Source organism: Lissotriton vulgaris, chromosome 7 (assembly GCF_964263255.1).
Source record: "Lissotriton vulgaris chromosome 7, aLisVul1.2, whole genome shotgun sequence".
In the NCBI taxonomy this organism is placed as follows: Eukaryota; Metazoa; Chordata; class Amphibia; order Caudata; family Salamandridae; genus Lissotriton; species Lissotriton vulgaris.
Genome location: NC_141695.1, coordinates 1,610,043,847 through 1,610,061,447, shown reverse-complemented (window position 1 = coordinate 1,610,061,447; position 17,601 = coordinate 1,610,043,847). Strand labels below are relative to the sequence as shown.

General features: G+C 47.4%; 1 protein-coding gene across 2 annotated transcripts in view; it reads left to right on the top strand.

Moving 5' to 3' along the window:
- PLTP (phospholipid transfer protein) overlaps positions 1–17,601 on the top strand; it is a 258,838-nt gene that overhangs the window by 103,383 nt on the left and 137,854 nt on the right. For both annotated transcript variants that reach the window (XM_086932536.1, XM_086932537.1), the window contains exons 3-4: positions 1,941–2,040; positions 4,788–4,916. In XM_086932536.1, the coding sequence (XP_086788662.1) occupies positions 1,941–2,040; positions 4,788–4,916 (229 nt within the window). The remainder of the gene's footprint in view (positions 1–1,940; positions 2,041–4,787; positions 4,917–17,601) is intronic.

Genomic DNA, 17,601 nt, shown 5'->3' with positions numbered 1-17,601 from the left:
GAGTGCCATTAATTGTTCATACGACCATGCTACTCTGGCACATTGACTTAAACGGGTAGTGTGGTTGGCGCTGGCCGCGATCCGGACGCTGACGGGCGCAGACAAGATGTAATTTTCCTCATGGAGACCTGATTGAACCTCCCCCCTCTGCACCAGACTTTGCCATCCCCAAATACTACAAGACAACGCATTGGGACAGAGCCAACAAACCCAGAGGTGAAATTGTCATAATCCACTAGGACACCATCCGCTGCACAACATCCCCAGGAGAACCGACTCCGATAATGGAACACCTCAACTTCCAGCTCCACACAGACCAAAAAAGCACCATAAGAGGTACCCTCGCCTACCGACCACCTTGACCACAGTCTAGATTCTGCAACGCCATCCAGGACCTCATTGCACGATCGCCATGGACTCCGAGCACTACATCTTCCTCGGGGACCTCAACTTACACCTCGAGGACCCAAGAGACACCAGCACAAACGACTTCCTGGAAGAATAAGTAACATCGACCTCAACAACTTGTCACCGAAACTACCCACATCGCAGAACATACGCTTGACCCCATCTTCACCTCTAGTAACAGAGTCAAGTACAACCACGCCACACAGCTCACCTGGACCGACCACCACAGCATCCATTTCACCATCTCAAGACCCACCCTCTCCAACATCAAGCCCAGAAGGTCTGAAAGGATGTGGAGGGTTATCAGCATCTCTGATTAGTAAGTTAACATTACAGTCAGAAGGTCTGAAAGGATGTGTAGGGCTGTCAGCATATCGGACAGGTTAGGGAACATTACTGCCAGGAGCTCTGAAAGGATGTGCAAGGCTGTCAGCACCCCGCACAGGTGAGGTCATATTACTGCCAGGAGCTCTATGCTGGGTCTATAAATGGACGTGCAGGGCTGCTAGGGGCTCGATAGGAGATATTCCATTGCTGCTAGGAAATACTGAACTAGTTCCCAGTGGCAGGGGCGTAGTTTCAGGGGGAGTGTTTGGGGTATTACATCCCCCTAATAGATTTCAGTCGGGTATGGTGATGAGTCTGTCAGATTTGTTCATCCACACAGACAAAAACGGACACACACACTCTCGGCTTTGAAAGTCTTTAAAAATATCAGTTATTTTACACAATATTGTGTTTTCTCTCACTCAGGACCCCCACCAACCGCATTCCTCCCCGTTTTCTCTGCCCCGTAAGCCCCTCTCATGCGTCTATTTTAACATTATATGCAAGTATAATTATTGAAAAATATGAATCTTACACACCTCCCCCAAATGAAATCTTACTAAGCTACGTCTGTGCCCAGTAGGATGGCAGGGGTGCCCGGGTGGGGTGCACATCCCTTCTTCCTCTTGTTCAGTGCTTAATTTGAGCAGGTGCTTTCCGGTGCTGAGCGCTGGCACTTAATTGGTTTCTGGTGCTCAGCCCCAGCACCGAATTGTCAACACAACACTTAGGGCAGTCTGCCACAAGGTGGCGCTGCGCATGTAATTTAGAGATGAGCAGACCACTGTTTGATAGGAAAACCATATACATTACAAAATTGCTAATACCTGCCTCACCAGCCCATTTCTTTACTTTTGGGGACCTGGAATAATCTGAACTGTCGCATTTACATGTGAGAGAGATGGTTAGTCGTTGTTTTGGAGCAATGGCATGGGCGATGGGTGGTGCAAATTGCAGTGGCCTCCTGGTCAGAGCCCTGGCATTTAATATTTTACAAATTAAGCACTGCTCTTGTATTTCATGCACTACAGATACAGTACTCCTGTGACAGACTCAGGACAACACTATGACGCTTTACTGGCTGCGAAGGGTATGGCGTCAGTGGAGAGACACTTCATGGCCTTCCCTCTCCCCCCCCCCCCCCCCCCCACCCCCCACAGAGAGATTCTTGGGAAACGATGTATTTGTCTTTTTTGTTTTCACAGTCAAACAGGAAGGCCTGCGGTTTGTGGCGGAAGAACTGGAAAACATCACCATTCCTGACCTGAGCGGGAGCGAAGGCAGATTCCACTACACCATCAACAAGTGAGTCACGGGGGCTCTGACGTGCCGTAGCCTCTGTCCTGTCCTCGGGAGGGTGCAAGCGGGGGCGGGGTGGGATCAAGGACAAACCACCCCCATTGTACTAGACTTGGAGGTGGTCCAGCAGCATCTGCTCCTCAGGCGCATCTCACCAAAGTAAATTCATATGGGGGGGGCATGAAGGGACACAGTTGAGTTCATTGTTGCTATAGTCTGATTCGTGGGCCTTCCTGCCAATTCTACAAATATGTGTGGTTCTTCATTGTTCGATTAATTAAAATCATTACAATGTGCGTCATTTTACGAATATAGAATAGAAAAGAGTAAAAAGAAAATAAAGATAACAAGCTTTTGGGCTCATAATTGGCATGTATACTCCAACTGGAGTCAGAAAGTTCGCTAAAATCAATAAAAATCCTAGAACAGTGATCCAATTCTGCAAGTATTATCTTTTCTGGTGGCACACACAGACATGATTTGCTGCCCTCTCTGCTGTTTCTTCTAAAGGATGGCTTAGTTTAACCACCCACAGTTTTCCGGGAAGTCTTCATTTTTTTCCTTATAAAAATTAGGGAAGAAAGTGTTCTCAGTGTCTTGCAGGTGGACAGTGTTCAAGAAAGTGCCTCTACCTCTCTCTACTGCTCATAGGTCATACTTTTGTCAAACTCTGGTTTCCCTGGTGTGCAGAGTTGATTTACATTTACAGTCCATCCTTGTGTCTGTCTTTGTCAAGCACTTCTTGGTGTTTCGTGTTTTAGCCCATCGGGTTTGCACTGTGGGCTCTAGTCACATACTTTATACCCCACACCTTTTGAGATTAGTGGAGAAAAGAACGTTTCTGTACAGGCAACCGAAGATCTAAATTCACAGAGTAAAGATCTGGGAGATGATTAGAGTATGGCGAAAACATGTATTAATGCAACATCCGGTTTGCCAGCTATAATGGCTTGGGGCGTGCGAAGAAGTGGCTTGCAAAATATATTGCACACCGGCAAACTTGAAAGCCTCTGGTTATTTTCAAATATTTAGTTTTTTTCACCCTTTTGAAAACATGCAGGACCACCGGAGTAAAAGTCATGGATAAATAAGAATTCCAGGGCTTGGAATGGGGAAGCAATACCTCCATATTGCTTTAGGTTTATGCAGTGCTTAATTTGTTCCAGTGTTCACTTGTGAAAGGCCATGGCATTCATTTTTTGGGACCGAGGTTTATATTTCATAATCAGATATTGACCCAGATTAGGAGAGAGACAAACAGAGAGAAACGATGAGGAAGAGAAAGACGCAAAACAGAGACCAAGGGAGAAAACAGGGATTAACAAGCATTGGCAAAGCCAGTAGGTCTGACCATCAAAAATAGCCTGCTTCATTGGAAAGAAATACAATGAGAAATGATTGCTTTCTGTATACAATGCACCTTTGATAGAAAGAGTTTAGTTTGTGATGATTTACAGTACTTTTTAGATGTAAAACAGTTCATGTTGCATTGTAATGTAAGCTCTCCACAGAAAACAGAATATACAGCCAACAGCAGTGAGTATGGTACTCTTCTAGGTGGATTTGGATAACAATTTGGAAGCAGTAGGTCTTGCGGCAGCTGCACGATTAAGCCAGATGTAAAAAACAAAAAACCCTCAAGAGAGAGATAAAGACAGGAAGTGAAAGATGGCAGAAGAAGCAAGCCATTAAATTAGGCCTAGGCAGCCTTGGTGTTCAGCAAACATTTAATTTGTGGTCATCTGCGTTGTGGCCCTAATAAAAACTCTTATCCCTTTCTATATATTTATTCTCCAAATAAAGCACCGGGAGAATATTTACTAACATTTCACACAACAAAGTGCAGCAATCGTAGTTGCCCTGCATTGAGAGAGAGAGCAAGCCAGAGAGAGAGAGAGAGATCAAGCGAGAGAGAGAGAGAAAGAGAGAGAGAGAGAGAGAGAGAGAGAGAGAGAGAGAGAGAGAGAGAGAGAGAGAGGGAGGAGAGTTCTGCTCATCCCTAACTCTGGGCCACTTGAGGCTGTCTAGCCTCAACGCAGGCACCATTAAGTCCTGGCTCAAGGGTGCCTGCGTTTTGGTCAGGATAGTTTTATTTACAAGAAGGGGTACTATCCTGCACAAAAACTATCCTTTGAAGCTAATGCCTATGTGTGCATTGTTTCACCATTCCAATATGGTTGACATGCTACTTGGAAACCTGGCGGCCATCTTGCAACAGTAACACAATGATAAAGTATGCACAATATCATTCAAAGATATCCACACATTAAATGATTTTTAATTGCAAGTATATACCTGGACATTTAGCCTGTAATATTTCTTTCCTTTTATTCTTTTAAAAAATATTGCAAATGCTCAAAAATATAAAGAAATACAAGGTGTTTCCAACAACATAGCTTGCCAAGGCCAGACCTATTAGCTTCATCAATAGTGGTTTACGAAGTGCCCCATTGACCTAAAAATTATGTAATATGCAAATCTACTGTTGTAGCATGGTAAATTCACTATATTAGCAGGTGATATTCAGAGTAGATGTTGACAGTGGTAAGATGTGACTAGAATTTACATGCAAAGCCATGTGTTGAACAGGGAAGATGTGCGATGGGCAGAAAATTGCGAAATTGCAGAAATAGACAAATTTATTGTGGAATCGGGGTGCATGCACAGAGATTGGGAAGGGATGCAGGATGGGCCCGGATGTGGGAAGGGTGGTGGATGTGGGCCAGAATACTCATCTCTTCGTCTCCTTACAGTGTGAAGGTGACTGAGCTGGAGCTCTCAAACTCTGATCTGCACTTCCAGCCCAGTCAAGACCTTGTGTTTGACATCAACAACGCCTCCATCAGCCTCACGTTCCAGCGCAAGCTGCTCTACTGGTTCTTGTAAGATATTTCCTATTTGCCATAACCTGAATATACCCCAGTGTCTTTCACTTAAAGTGATCTCCTAGCCTACCTTTAAGTCATTTCCTGTTTGTCTGTTCCTCTTCTTAATCTGAGCACTGTCAATGTGTATTGTACATCCTTTCACTCCAGTGCATGTTTCCCTGGGTATTCACCCCTCTTCCATAATGCTAAACGACCCCAGCCCGTTCTCCACTCTAGGATTCAGACCTTCATCCCCTCAATACAATCTTAAGGGATGTGTTGCTCCATACTTTTCCCACCGCTTTCTCCTTCCCCGGCCTCTTTTAACCACTATCCTCATCAGTGCTTAATTTGTAAAATATTAAGTGCAGGTGCTCAAATTTTTTTAAGGAGGCCCCACCCACTGCATATGGCTCCACCCACTTCCTCCACTGGCTCCACCCACTTCCTCTATCGCTTGACTCAGTTCCTCAACTGGCACTGGTGAAAGCCAGATGTAATAGTGTGAAATATTCTATCCTGCAACCCTAGGTAGGTGGTAGGTTGTGTTCCCCACAGAACTGAAGGTGGGATAGTGATGCGAGTGCGCCACTGCTTTAATAATAGAGTTAATCTTAAGTGGTTTTGATAGGCACCCTAGAACAAACGTGGATAGAGGAACTCCTGCTTTGACTCACTGAGGCACAGTGAACTGTGAGGGAGGGAGGGCAGAGTGAGTTGCTTTCAGGGCTGGAAAGGCAGACAATCCAGGTGCTCAGCCCCTCTGTACATGCTCAAACCCTGTGACACATACTAGGGGCAGTTAGATAACACTTGTAACAGCATTACATTTTGGAAAATACATATGCTAACATGGTCTAATAGTGACGATCAGTGTTATTCATGTTTTGGTACCTGCTTGTATAAGTTTATAGCTTTCTTTTTTAGATTCTTGCACTCTGAGGCAGGCCACGAGTTGCATGTGGTGGCGATATCTATAAAACATCACATAACACATTATTGGATAAATGCTCTCAAAACTATGCTGAGGTCTCGTGAAGGCAAAGTTAAAATGAACTATGAACTGAGATCCCTCGCTTCAGCGGCTGCATTGCTTTGCTGGAAAGCATCCCACCTTGGGTTTGCAGTTTTTTTTTTACATATTCACAAACTCGACCTAAAGGTATTGGAGCGCTACATGAGCACCAGATACATTACAAGCAGGAGAGGTTATGTTTTTTATAGGCACAGGGAAATTAAGAGATTTGCCCAGAATCACAGGATGTTCAGTTCACGTCGGTTTATTTATGCAATACTTAATACCTGCATGTATCTCTTTGCCTGTCGCCCTGGCTCATCATCTAGTATGCGTGACGGTGACCCATGATTCCTTACATCAGAGGTCTTCAAACTTTTTGATGCCGAGACCCCCTTGTAAAACCTTTTTAGGCGTAAGGACCCCCTTCCGACAAAAGTTTCTAGAAACTGGTACTCCTCATCATCAACTTTTGACAACCATAAATGCGCCTGTTAGACCTCATGGCATCCATCCATCATTCATCCATCCGCACTTTCACACATCCATCCATCCATCCTTTCATCCTTACATCCATCCTTACATCCATACATCCATCCTTTACCCATCCACCCTTCCATCCATCCACCCATAATTCATCCACCCACCTTTTCCCACATCCATCCATCATTCATCCATGCAACCTTTTATCCATCCATACATCCATCCACCCTTTCATCCATCCATCCATCCTTCATCCGTCCACCCTTTCATCCTTCCATCCATCCACCCACCCTTTCATCCATTCATCCACCCTTTCATCCTTCCATCCATACATCTATCCTTCATCCATCCACCCTTTCATCCATCCATCCACCCTTTCATCCTTCCATCCATACACCCTTTCATCCTTCCATCCATACATCCATCCTTCATCCATCCACCCTTTCATCCTTCCATCCATACATCTATCCTTTACCCATCCACCCTTCCATCCATCCATCCATCCACCCATCATTCATCCACCCACCTTTTCACACATCCATCCATCATTCATCCATGCAACCTTTTATCCATCCATCCATACATCCATACATCCACCCTTTCATCCTCCCATCCATACATCCATCCTTCCTCCATCCACCCTTTCATCCATCCACCCTTTCCTCCATCCATCCACCCATCATTCACCACCCCCACCTTTTCACACATCCATCCATTATTCATCCATGCAACCTTTTATCCATCCATACATCCATCCATGCATTATTCATCCATGCAACCTTTTATACATCCATACATCCATCCACCCTTTCTTTCTTCCATCCATCCATCCATCCTTCATCCGTCCACCTTTTCATCCTTCCATCCATCCATCCACCTTTTCATCCATTCATCCACCCTTTCATCCATCCATCCATCCATCCATCCTGCATCCATCTACCCTTTCATCCTTACATCCATCCATCTACCCTTTCATCCTTACATCCATCCATCTACCCTTTCATCCTTACATCCATCCATCTATCCTTTACCCATCCACCTTTCATCCTTCCATCCATACATCCATCCTTCCTTCATCCATCCATCCATCCACCCTTGCATCTTTCAATCCATACATCCATCCTTTACCCCTCCACCCTTCCATCCATCCACCCATCATTCATCCACCCACCTTTTCACACATCCATCCATCATTCATCCATGCAACCTTTTATCCATCCATACATCCATCCATCCATCTATCCTTCATCCTTCATCCATCTATCCTTTACCCATCCACCTTTCATCCTCCCATCCATACATCTATCCTTCATCAATCCACCCATCCATCCATCCACCCACCCTTTCATTCATCCATCCATCCATCCATCTTTTGACACATCCATCCATCCATCATTCATCCATTCACCCTTTCATCCTTCCATCCATCCATCCATCCATCCATCCATCCACCCTTTCATCCATCCATTCACCCATCATTCATCCACCCATCTTTTTACACATCCATCCATCCATGATTCATCCATGCAACCTTTTATCCATTCATACATCCTTCATCCATCTACCCTTCCATCCTTCCATCCATCCACCCTTTCATCCATCCATCCACCCTTTCATCCTTCCATCCATCCACCCTTTCATCCTTCCATCCATCCACCCTTTCATCCATCCATCCACCCTTTCATCCATCCATCCATCCACCCATTCATCCATCACTCGTCATTCATTCACCCACCTTTTCACATATCCATCCATCCTTCATCCTTACATCCATCCATCCATCCACCCATCATTCATCCACCCACCTTTTCTGTGACTCTCATGGGGGGTAAAGGGGGGGGGGGCAGTATCTCTGTGTCTTCTTCCTTCTTTCCCCATCTCTGTGCCTCCCTGCTGGGGGCGGGAGGGGGGGACGTGTCACGGGACCCACAGCTCCAGGCGCGCAACATCCATTATACTCAAAGGGCTACACTACAGCCTGCTCCCCCAGACCCCACCCCCACCCACTTTTCCCCCCCTCCCCCAGCTCCTGTGTGTAAGCCCGGCTGAAACCGTTTAAGGGACACACACACAGCCACACCCGAGTACTTGACAGCTCTTTAAAAGACCTTCTACTTGTTAATGAGCCTTTGATGTTTTTCACACCTCAGTGTGAATTAGGCCTCCGCCATGAGCACCCTCCATCAGCCCAAAGCCAGGAATTGCATGCCCCTGACAGAATCTGCGACCCCCTTCCAAGGACTCCACGACCCCCCTGGGGGTCGCGCCCCACAGATTGAAGACCTCTGCCTTACATCATGAGATATAATCTTATGAAGTTCCAATACTTCATGTATTGTTACGATCATCACAATACCTTTACTTACTTACGTTTATTTAATTATTCTGAGGCCTGTTGTACACACGGTTTGCTTCGTTTGCCTAACGCTGCAGCTGCACATCATGCTGGGGTGGGCAAAAACAAAGTGGGGACACTGATCACATTGTTCGACTTGGGACACTTGACTGTTGAACTCCAAGGAGAGACAGGCTACTAATTATTTGCAAGCAGCCATTGCTTATGCACTAGCGCTACAGCCATATATGAATTCTTGTGGGATTTTTCTGAATTATAAATACACAGGAACAGGTGTTTTTTTTAAAAGAAGAATCAAGCTTGGAGTTAATGCAAATTATTCAAGCTACATGGATAATGACGAATGCAGCGCAGGAGTGTAATCCTCTGAAGCTAGGAGAAAGGATTCCCCGACTGTCACCACTACGTGGGAACGATTAGTTCTATGCATTTGACACCCTGTGTTCCCTAGAGGGAGACCCTCCTCTGCAGAAAGGACGGAAGGAAAGCAATATCTGCCATTGCAGGGGAGGCAATGGGTGCAATGCGAAGAACCACGAGGGAAGCAAGAGATTTGTGAACGTGCACGGCCTACCCGCCAGCAACATGCTTCATGACCAGTAAACCCTATTTTATTTGCCAATAAATATCATCCCTTAGGCACAACTTAAAAAACTTACAACATTGGCATGCCAGATAAATACGTACAGAACACTAAAAGCACAGGCGGCGCAAATTAACTCTCTCCATAGAAAAGTAAAATGAGTCTTGGTGTTACTTTCTCCAAATTGATATGAGGGTGGGAGAATACGCAAAGAGCACTGTAATTACGAAAACTGCAAAAGGGCCCAAGATATATTTAACACGCCCCCTCATATACAATTGCAATATGCTGTTACACTACAGGATCACACCCCTCCCTCCCCCACAATAGTTGTGCAAGGGCAATTTCGGAAGGTGTTTTAACCCCGAGCTTTTGGTGGATACTGAGGCGTAGCTCCGTCTTGCTGCGCTAGGTGCAGAGGATCACAGCAAAGCATGTAAACTTACCGCACATGTTGTGGCCTCGCTCGAAGATCGTGGTCTTCTAATGATTTAAAAAACCTGACTGGTCTGGCCACCACCAATAAATTAATCACGTTCACGCCGCCACTGCCAGGCCCCCTGCCCTGCCTCGCTCGCAGCACCTCGCCCTCACCTGCTGACCACTCGCCGCTCCCAACTCCGAGTCGAGTCCTGGCCGGTCCACCAGCAACTTTGGGCGGGCGAGGGAAGAGAGGTGCGGGTATGCTGGGGCGGGCAGAGAAAATGCGCGTGCAATGCATTTAATTGCATGCAATCTGCGCACGCGTCGCTTCCTCTGGCGCGCACAGCCCCATCCCCCGCAGCAAAGCCCTGCCCAGTGCCTGCCCCTGGCCCCTGCAAAAAGTAACAGTTACAAAACAACAAGTCCCGGACAGTTCCCGCCCACTGAGGCCCTGATCCGCGCCGCGGCCGGGAAGTGTGGAAATTCTTAAAGAAAGAAGAGTAAGAGAGTAACTGTTACTGGTGGGACCGGGACCCGGAGCAGAGAGCACGAGCAGGGTAGCTCAGTTGTATGCTGCATGCTGCATGCATCATCGACGTCACGTCGACGACCTGATCAGTGACAGTCAGACTCAGAGTCGGCAACTCGGCAAGTTGGCAAGACTCAGTGACAGCCCAGCTAAGCTAACACAGCAGCGCCACACAGCCACACTCAGTGCGAAGACAGAGACACGCACGCCACGACTTTAAAAAATCAAAATAAGGCAGGAGAGCAGGTGCACTTAATGCCGAGTGATAGACCGGCCCCCATAATTAGGTGCCGGTGCTGAGCACCGGCAAGCTCCGGCTCAAATTAAGCCCTGATCCTCATACACCTTTTTTCGTTACTTTTGCTTCACTGTATATGATCCCTCCATCCTTTTCCTGTTATTTATTTTACTTCTAACTCTCCAAGCAGACCTTTACTAAGTCGTCTCTATGACCCCCCATGAAACATTTTCTGCAGTATGACTACCCCATCAGTGCACCCACACTACCCAAACAGTTTCCTCATCTTTCAACTTCTATAGACTTATCCCCTAAAATCTGTACCTTTCAAAAAGACTCTAGTATATCTAAATATTACTTTTTCCTTCAATCCTCTGAAAATGCCTGGGTTAAATTTTGTCCCATTACTATTTCTGCCTCCTGCATAACACTCTTGCTTGCTTCTCACACATTATAAACGTTGCATGCCTCTTTCCTACCTTTGACTGAACTTCTAACATCAAAGCCTTACAGCCACCAAGGATATTTGCAACATCTCTTTAACTCACCACCAGCTGCCTTCATTCCTTCATGAAAGTCGTGAGAAAGGATGTCCTCACAATGCCCCATTTTTATGTGACCCACAATTTTAATGCTTAGTTGTGTCTGGCCTCTTTTGTATGGATGCCAGAGCCACCCAAGAAGAACAACTGCAGTCATGAGCAAATCAGTCATTGGGCGACCTAATTGATGTATTGGGCGACTAAGTGATTCATTTCTGTCTAGACCTTCTTTGAGTCCCCAATGATCAGACAAAAAAGATGTACTTAATGTAATGCATGGTCTGTCCTGAGCCACATAGCTCTAAAACCTTCATGACCTGAGGACCTGTTGGCGGACCTCAACCAGGACCAATAGCACAGTTGACTCGTTAGCACTATTTAAAAAATGGAAACTAAAGAGAAAAACAATGGCACAATTTTGAATGAAGTAACATAGCAAAATTAGAACACAGAAAGCAAATAGTGAAGATCTAACTGTAGGGTGGATAGGATATATTATATGTCAGCACGCGGGGCTACCTTACAAGACCAAGAGGTGCAAAAAAGTTTTCAATTAAACAAAGCACCTAACAATCCTGTTCCCTTTTTAAGATCTTCGTAATGCTGCCAAACTCAGAATTTCTACCAAACCCCCTTACAGCCTTGTTTTTTTTTTTTTGTTGCAGTTTTATATAGCGCAAACTCGACCCGAAAGCATAAGAGCACTTTACCCTACCAACAGTTACGTTACACAAGGACACATTCATTTTTGGTAGGCACGGGGAGATTAAGTGACCTTCCCAAAATCACAGGATGTTGAACTGACCCAAAGGTCTCAGGAACACAAAGACTTCACCCCTTCTGTCTCTCTGCATCTGGAACTGCTGTTTCAGCTACTACAGAAGGAAATTGCAACACCGGCAAGCTACGCCGCAATCTGCACCGAAGCCGTGATCACTGCTCCGACTTGCAAAGTAGGCCTGACGCCTGCTGCCGCATCGACTCCGAAGCCGACTTCATCATCGCGGAGCCGATACTCGACTTGGGTGATTCCCGAATCCATCGACATCGCTACATCGTAAGGAACAGTGGTTTCAGTGCCATCGTGATGTCATCTCCCGGACGCAATAAGGAACCGTCTGCTCCTTACTGCGCTGAAGTAAGGAGCAGAGGCTGCAGCTCCCCTGGGGTCGTAAGGAGATGATGCCGGCCAGCGCCTACGAAGCCGCACCTGCCGACGCCGTGAAATGTCTTTGCTTTCATCAATTCCAAGGTACTGTTCTTTGTGGGTATGCTTGACTCCGGGCCCGACACCGCACACCTCGCGGTCGGCGCCATACTTTGGGATTCCCACCGGTCATGACGTCGGTTGCTACAAGCTTTATTTTCGTGAATAAGCTATTTTTGAGGATATCTTGATACCTGTATTGTGGATTTTTGTCGTTTGGTCTTGTTTTGGTTTTGATAAAGAGTATTTATTTTTCTAAACTGGTATGGTGTCCATTTGTAGTGTTTTCACTGTATTACTGTATGTGTTCATAAATGCTTTACACACTGCCTTTGAGATAAGCCTGTCTGCTCGTGCCAAGCTACCAAGAGGGTGAGCAGGGGTTATTTTAGAAGTGTATCTCCCTTGCCCTGACTAGAAGCAAGGGCCTCAATTTGGACAAAGGTACCTACCTCTGCCAACTAGAGACCCCCATTTCTAACATTGGTTATCAGCGGCGAGAATACTGCACTTGCATTTGTCATTCACATACAGTGATTGGTGTACACTACTAGGGAGTGCAGACCATTACACGACCACATACACTTTGGTAGAGATTTCCTTGGAATTTTTTTGCATCTTGAGAACTGCCAATTTTCACCATGAGTATTTACATTTTTTTTTTTAATTATTTGTGTTTTATATAGCGTCCACAAAATTAAAACAGTTACAAGTTACAAGAACAAATTTCAAGAGAGTCGGAAGATGAAATAAACGGAGCTTAGAAGGGTAAGGGGGTGAGGTAAGGTGTAGGAGTAAACAAGGATCCATTGCATCTGTGGATCTTGAATTTGAAGAGTAGAGGGCTGATACCTACCCTGTGCCACAACTTAAAACCATCTGCAAAAAATTGTAAATCTCCCGCCGCGGCCTCACTAGGAAGGAGGAATTCCAAAAGGCGCTGATGGCCTGGTTTGAAGAAAGGAATGCCAGTAGGCAGACCAAGGATCCTATGGTGGAGGGGGCAAATTAAGAAGGGCAGCAGGATGGGTTAGTGGGCCTAACTGGAGGGGGAGTGCCTCCCAGGGAAGGCATTAGTGTGTCGTCAAGGGGTCTGTCTCCAGAAGAGTTGGAGGACAGGGAGAAAAGCAGAGTGCATGAAATGTAGCTTGCTAAACTCAAACAGGGGGGGCAGGGTGACTTAGAGAATAAGAGGTTGGAGTTGGAGAGCAAGAAATTGGCCATGGAGGAAAAGAAGATGCTTTTAGAGTATAAGAGAGTGTTGAGGGAGCTAGAGCTGAAAGCAAAGAGCCTAAAGATCACTCCCTCTGGTGGCAGCACACCATCAGTGCCTGGTTAAGGGAAAGTATACATTCCCAGAGATGCGATCAAAGATTTCATGAAGCAGGAGGACATTGGGCAGTGGTTTAAGGCCTACGAGATAGCAATGAAGTCCCACTGGGTCCCTGAGAGAGATTGGGGAGCGGGTTGTAGGGTCGCTTCCTAGATGAAGGGAGGGAAACCCCAGGAAGGAATCCTTGATCACCAGGTATGGGTTGACCCCAGAGCTTTATACGCAGAAATTTAGAAATTGCAAGAAGCTGGAGTCAAGTACTTGGGTGGAGTATGTATCTTACTTTTGCAGAGCACTGGATGGATGGGTGAAGGGGGGCAAGGTAACTGACTTGCAGGGGCTCTATAATTTGGTTACATGGGAGCAGTTGTTCAGTAGTTGTTTTCCAGAGCTACACAAGCACCTGATTGACAGTAAGCTGACTGACCCCAGGAAGCTTGCTGTGGAGGTGGACTGCTGGGTAAGTACCAGGGTCCACAAAGGTTTTGTGGGAGATCCCGACAAGGGTGGGCAGGGTCTCCAGCAGAAGAGTTGGGGGTTCAAGGGTAAACAGAAGGTGTTCCAAAAAAGGCCCCAAAGTAATCTCCAAGGGAACCAAGGTAAGGGTTTCCAGCCTTCCGCTGAAAATAAACCATGTGTCCCGCCAGGTAAGCCTGTGCAGAAGGGTCCCAAGACCTGTTTTAGTTGTGGTCAAGTGGGTTACTTCCAAGGAAGTCCTTAGTGTCCAAACACAGCAACCACTGCACCCACTGGTGCACCACCCTGGGAAATGGCGAGTGTAGCCTTGGGGGAGGAGATGCGTGCCCATGGTGGGTGGGGTCCCGCAGAAATATCCCTGGTTTCTGTAGGAGACAGTGAGATGGTCCAAAGAGCTTATATACCTGATAACACTAAAAAGTACAGGCAGTGGGTGACCGTCATTGGACTAGTGTGGAGGCTCTGAGAGACACCGGAGCCAGTGTGACAGCTGTCAGTTATCGGCTGGTGTCTAAAGAGCAGGTGATCCTGATGCAGTCTACCCTGTAGTTGCTGCTGACAATTCAGTGTGCCTCTGAAAAGTGGCACTGGTTCCCTTTGAGTGGGGGGGGGTCTCAGGTACCTTGAAAGTAGCTGTGAGGCCAGCCATGCCTGTTAACTTTCTGCTAGGAATGCTTTGGAGAGCTCCCCTTGGGCAAAGGTGGAGCGGTGGTCTCATTTAGAGATGTTGGATCTGCCCAAGTGGCCACATGTGACCACTCGGTCAATGGCAGCCTGTAAGGGCATTCAAGAGGACCTGGAGCCTGAAAGAGTGGCCCAGGTGCCTGCCAGAAAAAGAGGCAAGGGGCGCGGGAAACCAGCCCCACAGTTCCCATGTTCCAGGAGGAGGCAAACCTTGAAGGGGATGCCCTGGAGCCTACAGGGGAACAAGTGGCTGAACTGGGGGACCTGCCTGAGCAGACCCATCGGCAGCAGGAAGGAGGCCCCTCCAGGGAAGAGTTCTGCGTGAAGCATAAGAAGTGCCCTTCTCTTGTCGGTTTGCGGCAACAGGCTGCAAACCAGGGAGCAGGTGATTAGTTTGGATCACATTGGATTTACTGGGAGAATGGTTTCCTGTATAGCGAGCATAAAGTTGCTGAGCCTGGGCCAGCCTGTGTGCTGGTGGTACCCCAGCGCTTCAGAGCCTTCCTGCTGGGAGTGGCTAATGATGTGCCTTTAGCAGGACATTTGGGGCAAGACAAGACCTTTGAAGAGGTTTGTCACCCAATTTTACTGGCCCCAAATGCGCAAGGGTTCTGATACTCATTGTAGGACTTTCCAGGCAAGTGGTAAGAGTGGGAGGAAGTGCAAAGCTCTCCAACCTTTCCCTGTGGTCAGCACCCCCTTTGAGAGGGTGGGCATTGACATTGTGGGGCCTCTGGATCCCAAGACATCCATGGGCAACAGGTTCATCCTGGTCTTGGTGGACTATGCTCCCGTGATGGGTTCTGCATTGATGGGGATTTTCTCCCGGGTGGAGTTCCCCAGAGAGGTGGTGTCCGACCGTGGTACCAACTTCATATCTAAGTATATGAAGTCCCTGTGGCAGGAGTGCACTGTAACCTATAGGTTACACTCTTTACCACCCCAAGGTAATGGGCTGGTTGAGAGATTCATCCCCACCCTTAAGATCATGATTATGGGTCTTGGTGAACCCATGAGGCTTAAGTGGGAAGTCCTCTTTGGTTAAAGAGAGGTACCACAGAAGTCCTGAGGGTTCAGTCCCTTTGAGCTACTGTACGGCCATCCTGTGAGAGGACCTCTGAGTCTAGTAAAGGAAGGTTGGGAGAAAGCTCCCAGTAAACCTCCCCACGATGTATATTGCTAAATGCTGTCCTTCAGAAACCAGACTAAGCGCTTGAGACAACTCGTTCAGGCAAATCTGGAAGCCAGCCAGGAGGAGATGAAACATTGGTATGATCAGAATGACACTCTGATCGAGTTTCAGCCTGGACAAAAGGTTTGGGCCATGGCCCCAGTGGAGCCTTGTGCGCTCCAAGATAAGTGGACTAGACCATTTGAGGTGGTGGAGGGCAAGAGCAATGTCACCTACTTGGTGGACCTGCAGTCTCCTAGGAACCCTTTGCCGGTCCTACATGTGAACCGCCTGAATCCCCACTTGGAGAGGTCCAAAGAGGACATGCTCCTGGCGACAGATGCTGGAATGGAAGAGGAGAGTGAGCCTCTTCCTGACCTCCTGCTGCAAAGCAGCAGGATAGGTCAGTGAACGGTGTGATCTTCTCCACCGCTCTGACCCCGTAGCAGCAAAGTGACTATTGCCAACAGTTGGGACAGTTTTCTGACCAGTTCTCCCTGAGCCCCGGTGTCACTCAGTGGTGATTCCATGATGTGGACACTGGGGACAGTCCTCCAGTTAAACATAAGATTTACAGAGTGACTTACCGGGTCAGAGCTTTCATCAAGGAGAGGTCTCCAAGATGTTAGTGCTAGGGGTGATTGAGTCCTCAAACAGCCCTTGGGCCAGCCCAGTGGTCTTGGTCCCAAAGGCTGCCCCTCTAGGTGCCACACCAGAACTCCGGTTTCGAGGGCTCAGTTCAGTCACCAGGACTGATGTGCACCCCATCCCCAGAGCTGATGAGGTCATCAATCAGTTGGGGGTTGCCCGGTACCTCAGTATGTTTGACCTAACATTTGGGTACTGGCAGATCGCCTTGACTGATGTGGCAAGAGAGAGGTCAGCATTCTTCACACCAAATGGAGACTACCAATTCCAGGTGATGCCCTTTGGGATGAAGAATCCCCCTGCCACCTTTCAGAAGTTGGTCAACCAGGTGTTAGCTGGGCTGGAAGAGTTCAGTACTATCTACCTGGATGACATTGCAGTGCTCAGTGCCACTTGGTAGGAACATCTGCACCACCTCTGAGAAGTGTAGAAGGTTTTTGCGGAGGGCAGCCCTTACGATCAAGGCGAGTAACTGCCAGATCGGGCAGGTTTTGTGGTGTACTTGGGACACCAGGTGGAGAGCGGCCAGGTGGCGCCCCTACAGCTCAGTATTGATACCATTCTGGCTTGAGAACCCCCCAAGAGCCAGACAGAGGGGAGAGCCTTTTTAGTACTCAAAGGGTATTACAGGAGGTTTGTCAAGGGTATGGCAGCATTGTTGCCCCCATGACAGAGCTGACTTTCAGGAAGCAGCCCAAAATAGTGAACTGGACTGATGCCTGCCAGAAAGCTTTTGATGCCCTGAAATCTACCTTTTGCACAGCACCCGTGCTTCAGGCGTCCAACTTCTCAAGGGAATTCATTGTGCAGACAAATGCTTCAGGGCATGGTGTCGGGACTGTGCTCTCACAGTTGAATGAAGAGAGCCTAGACCAACCTGTAGCCTTCATTAGTAGGTTACTTCCATAGGAACAGAGGTGGAGTGCGATTGAGCGTGAGGCATTTGCTGTGGTCTGGGCACTGAAAAAGTTGAGACCATACTTGTTTGGGACTCACTTCCGGGTTCAGATA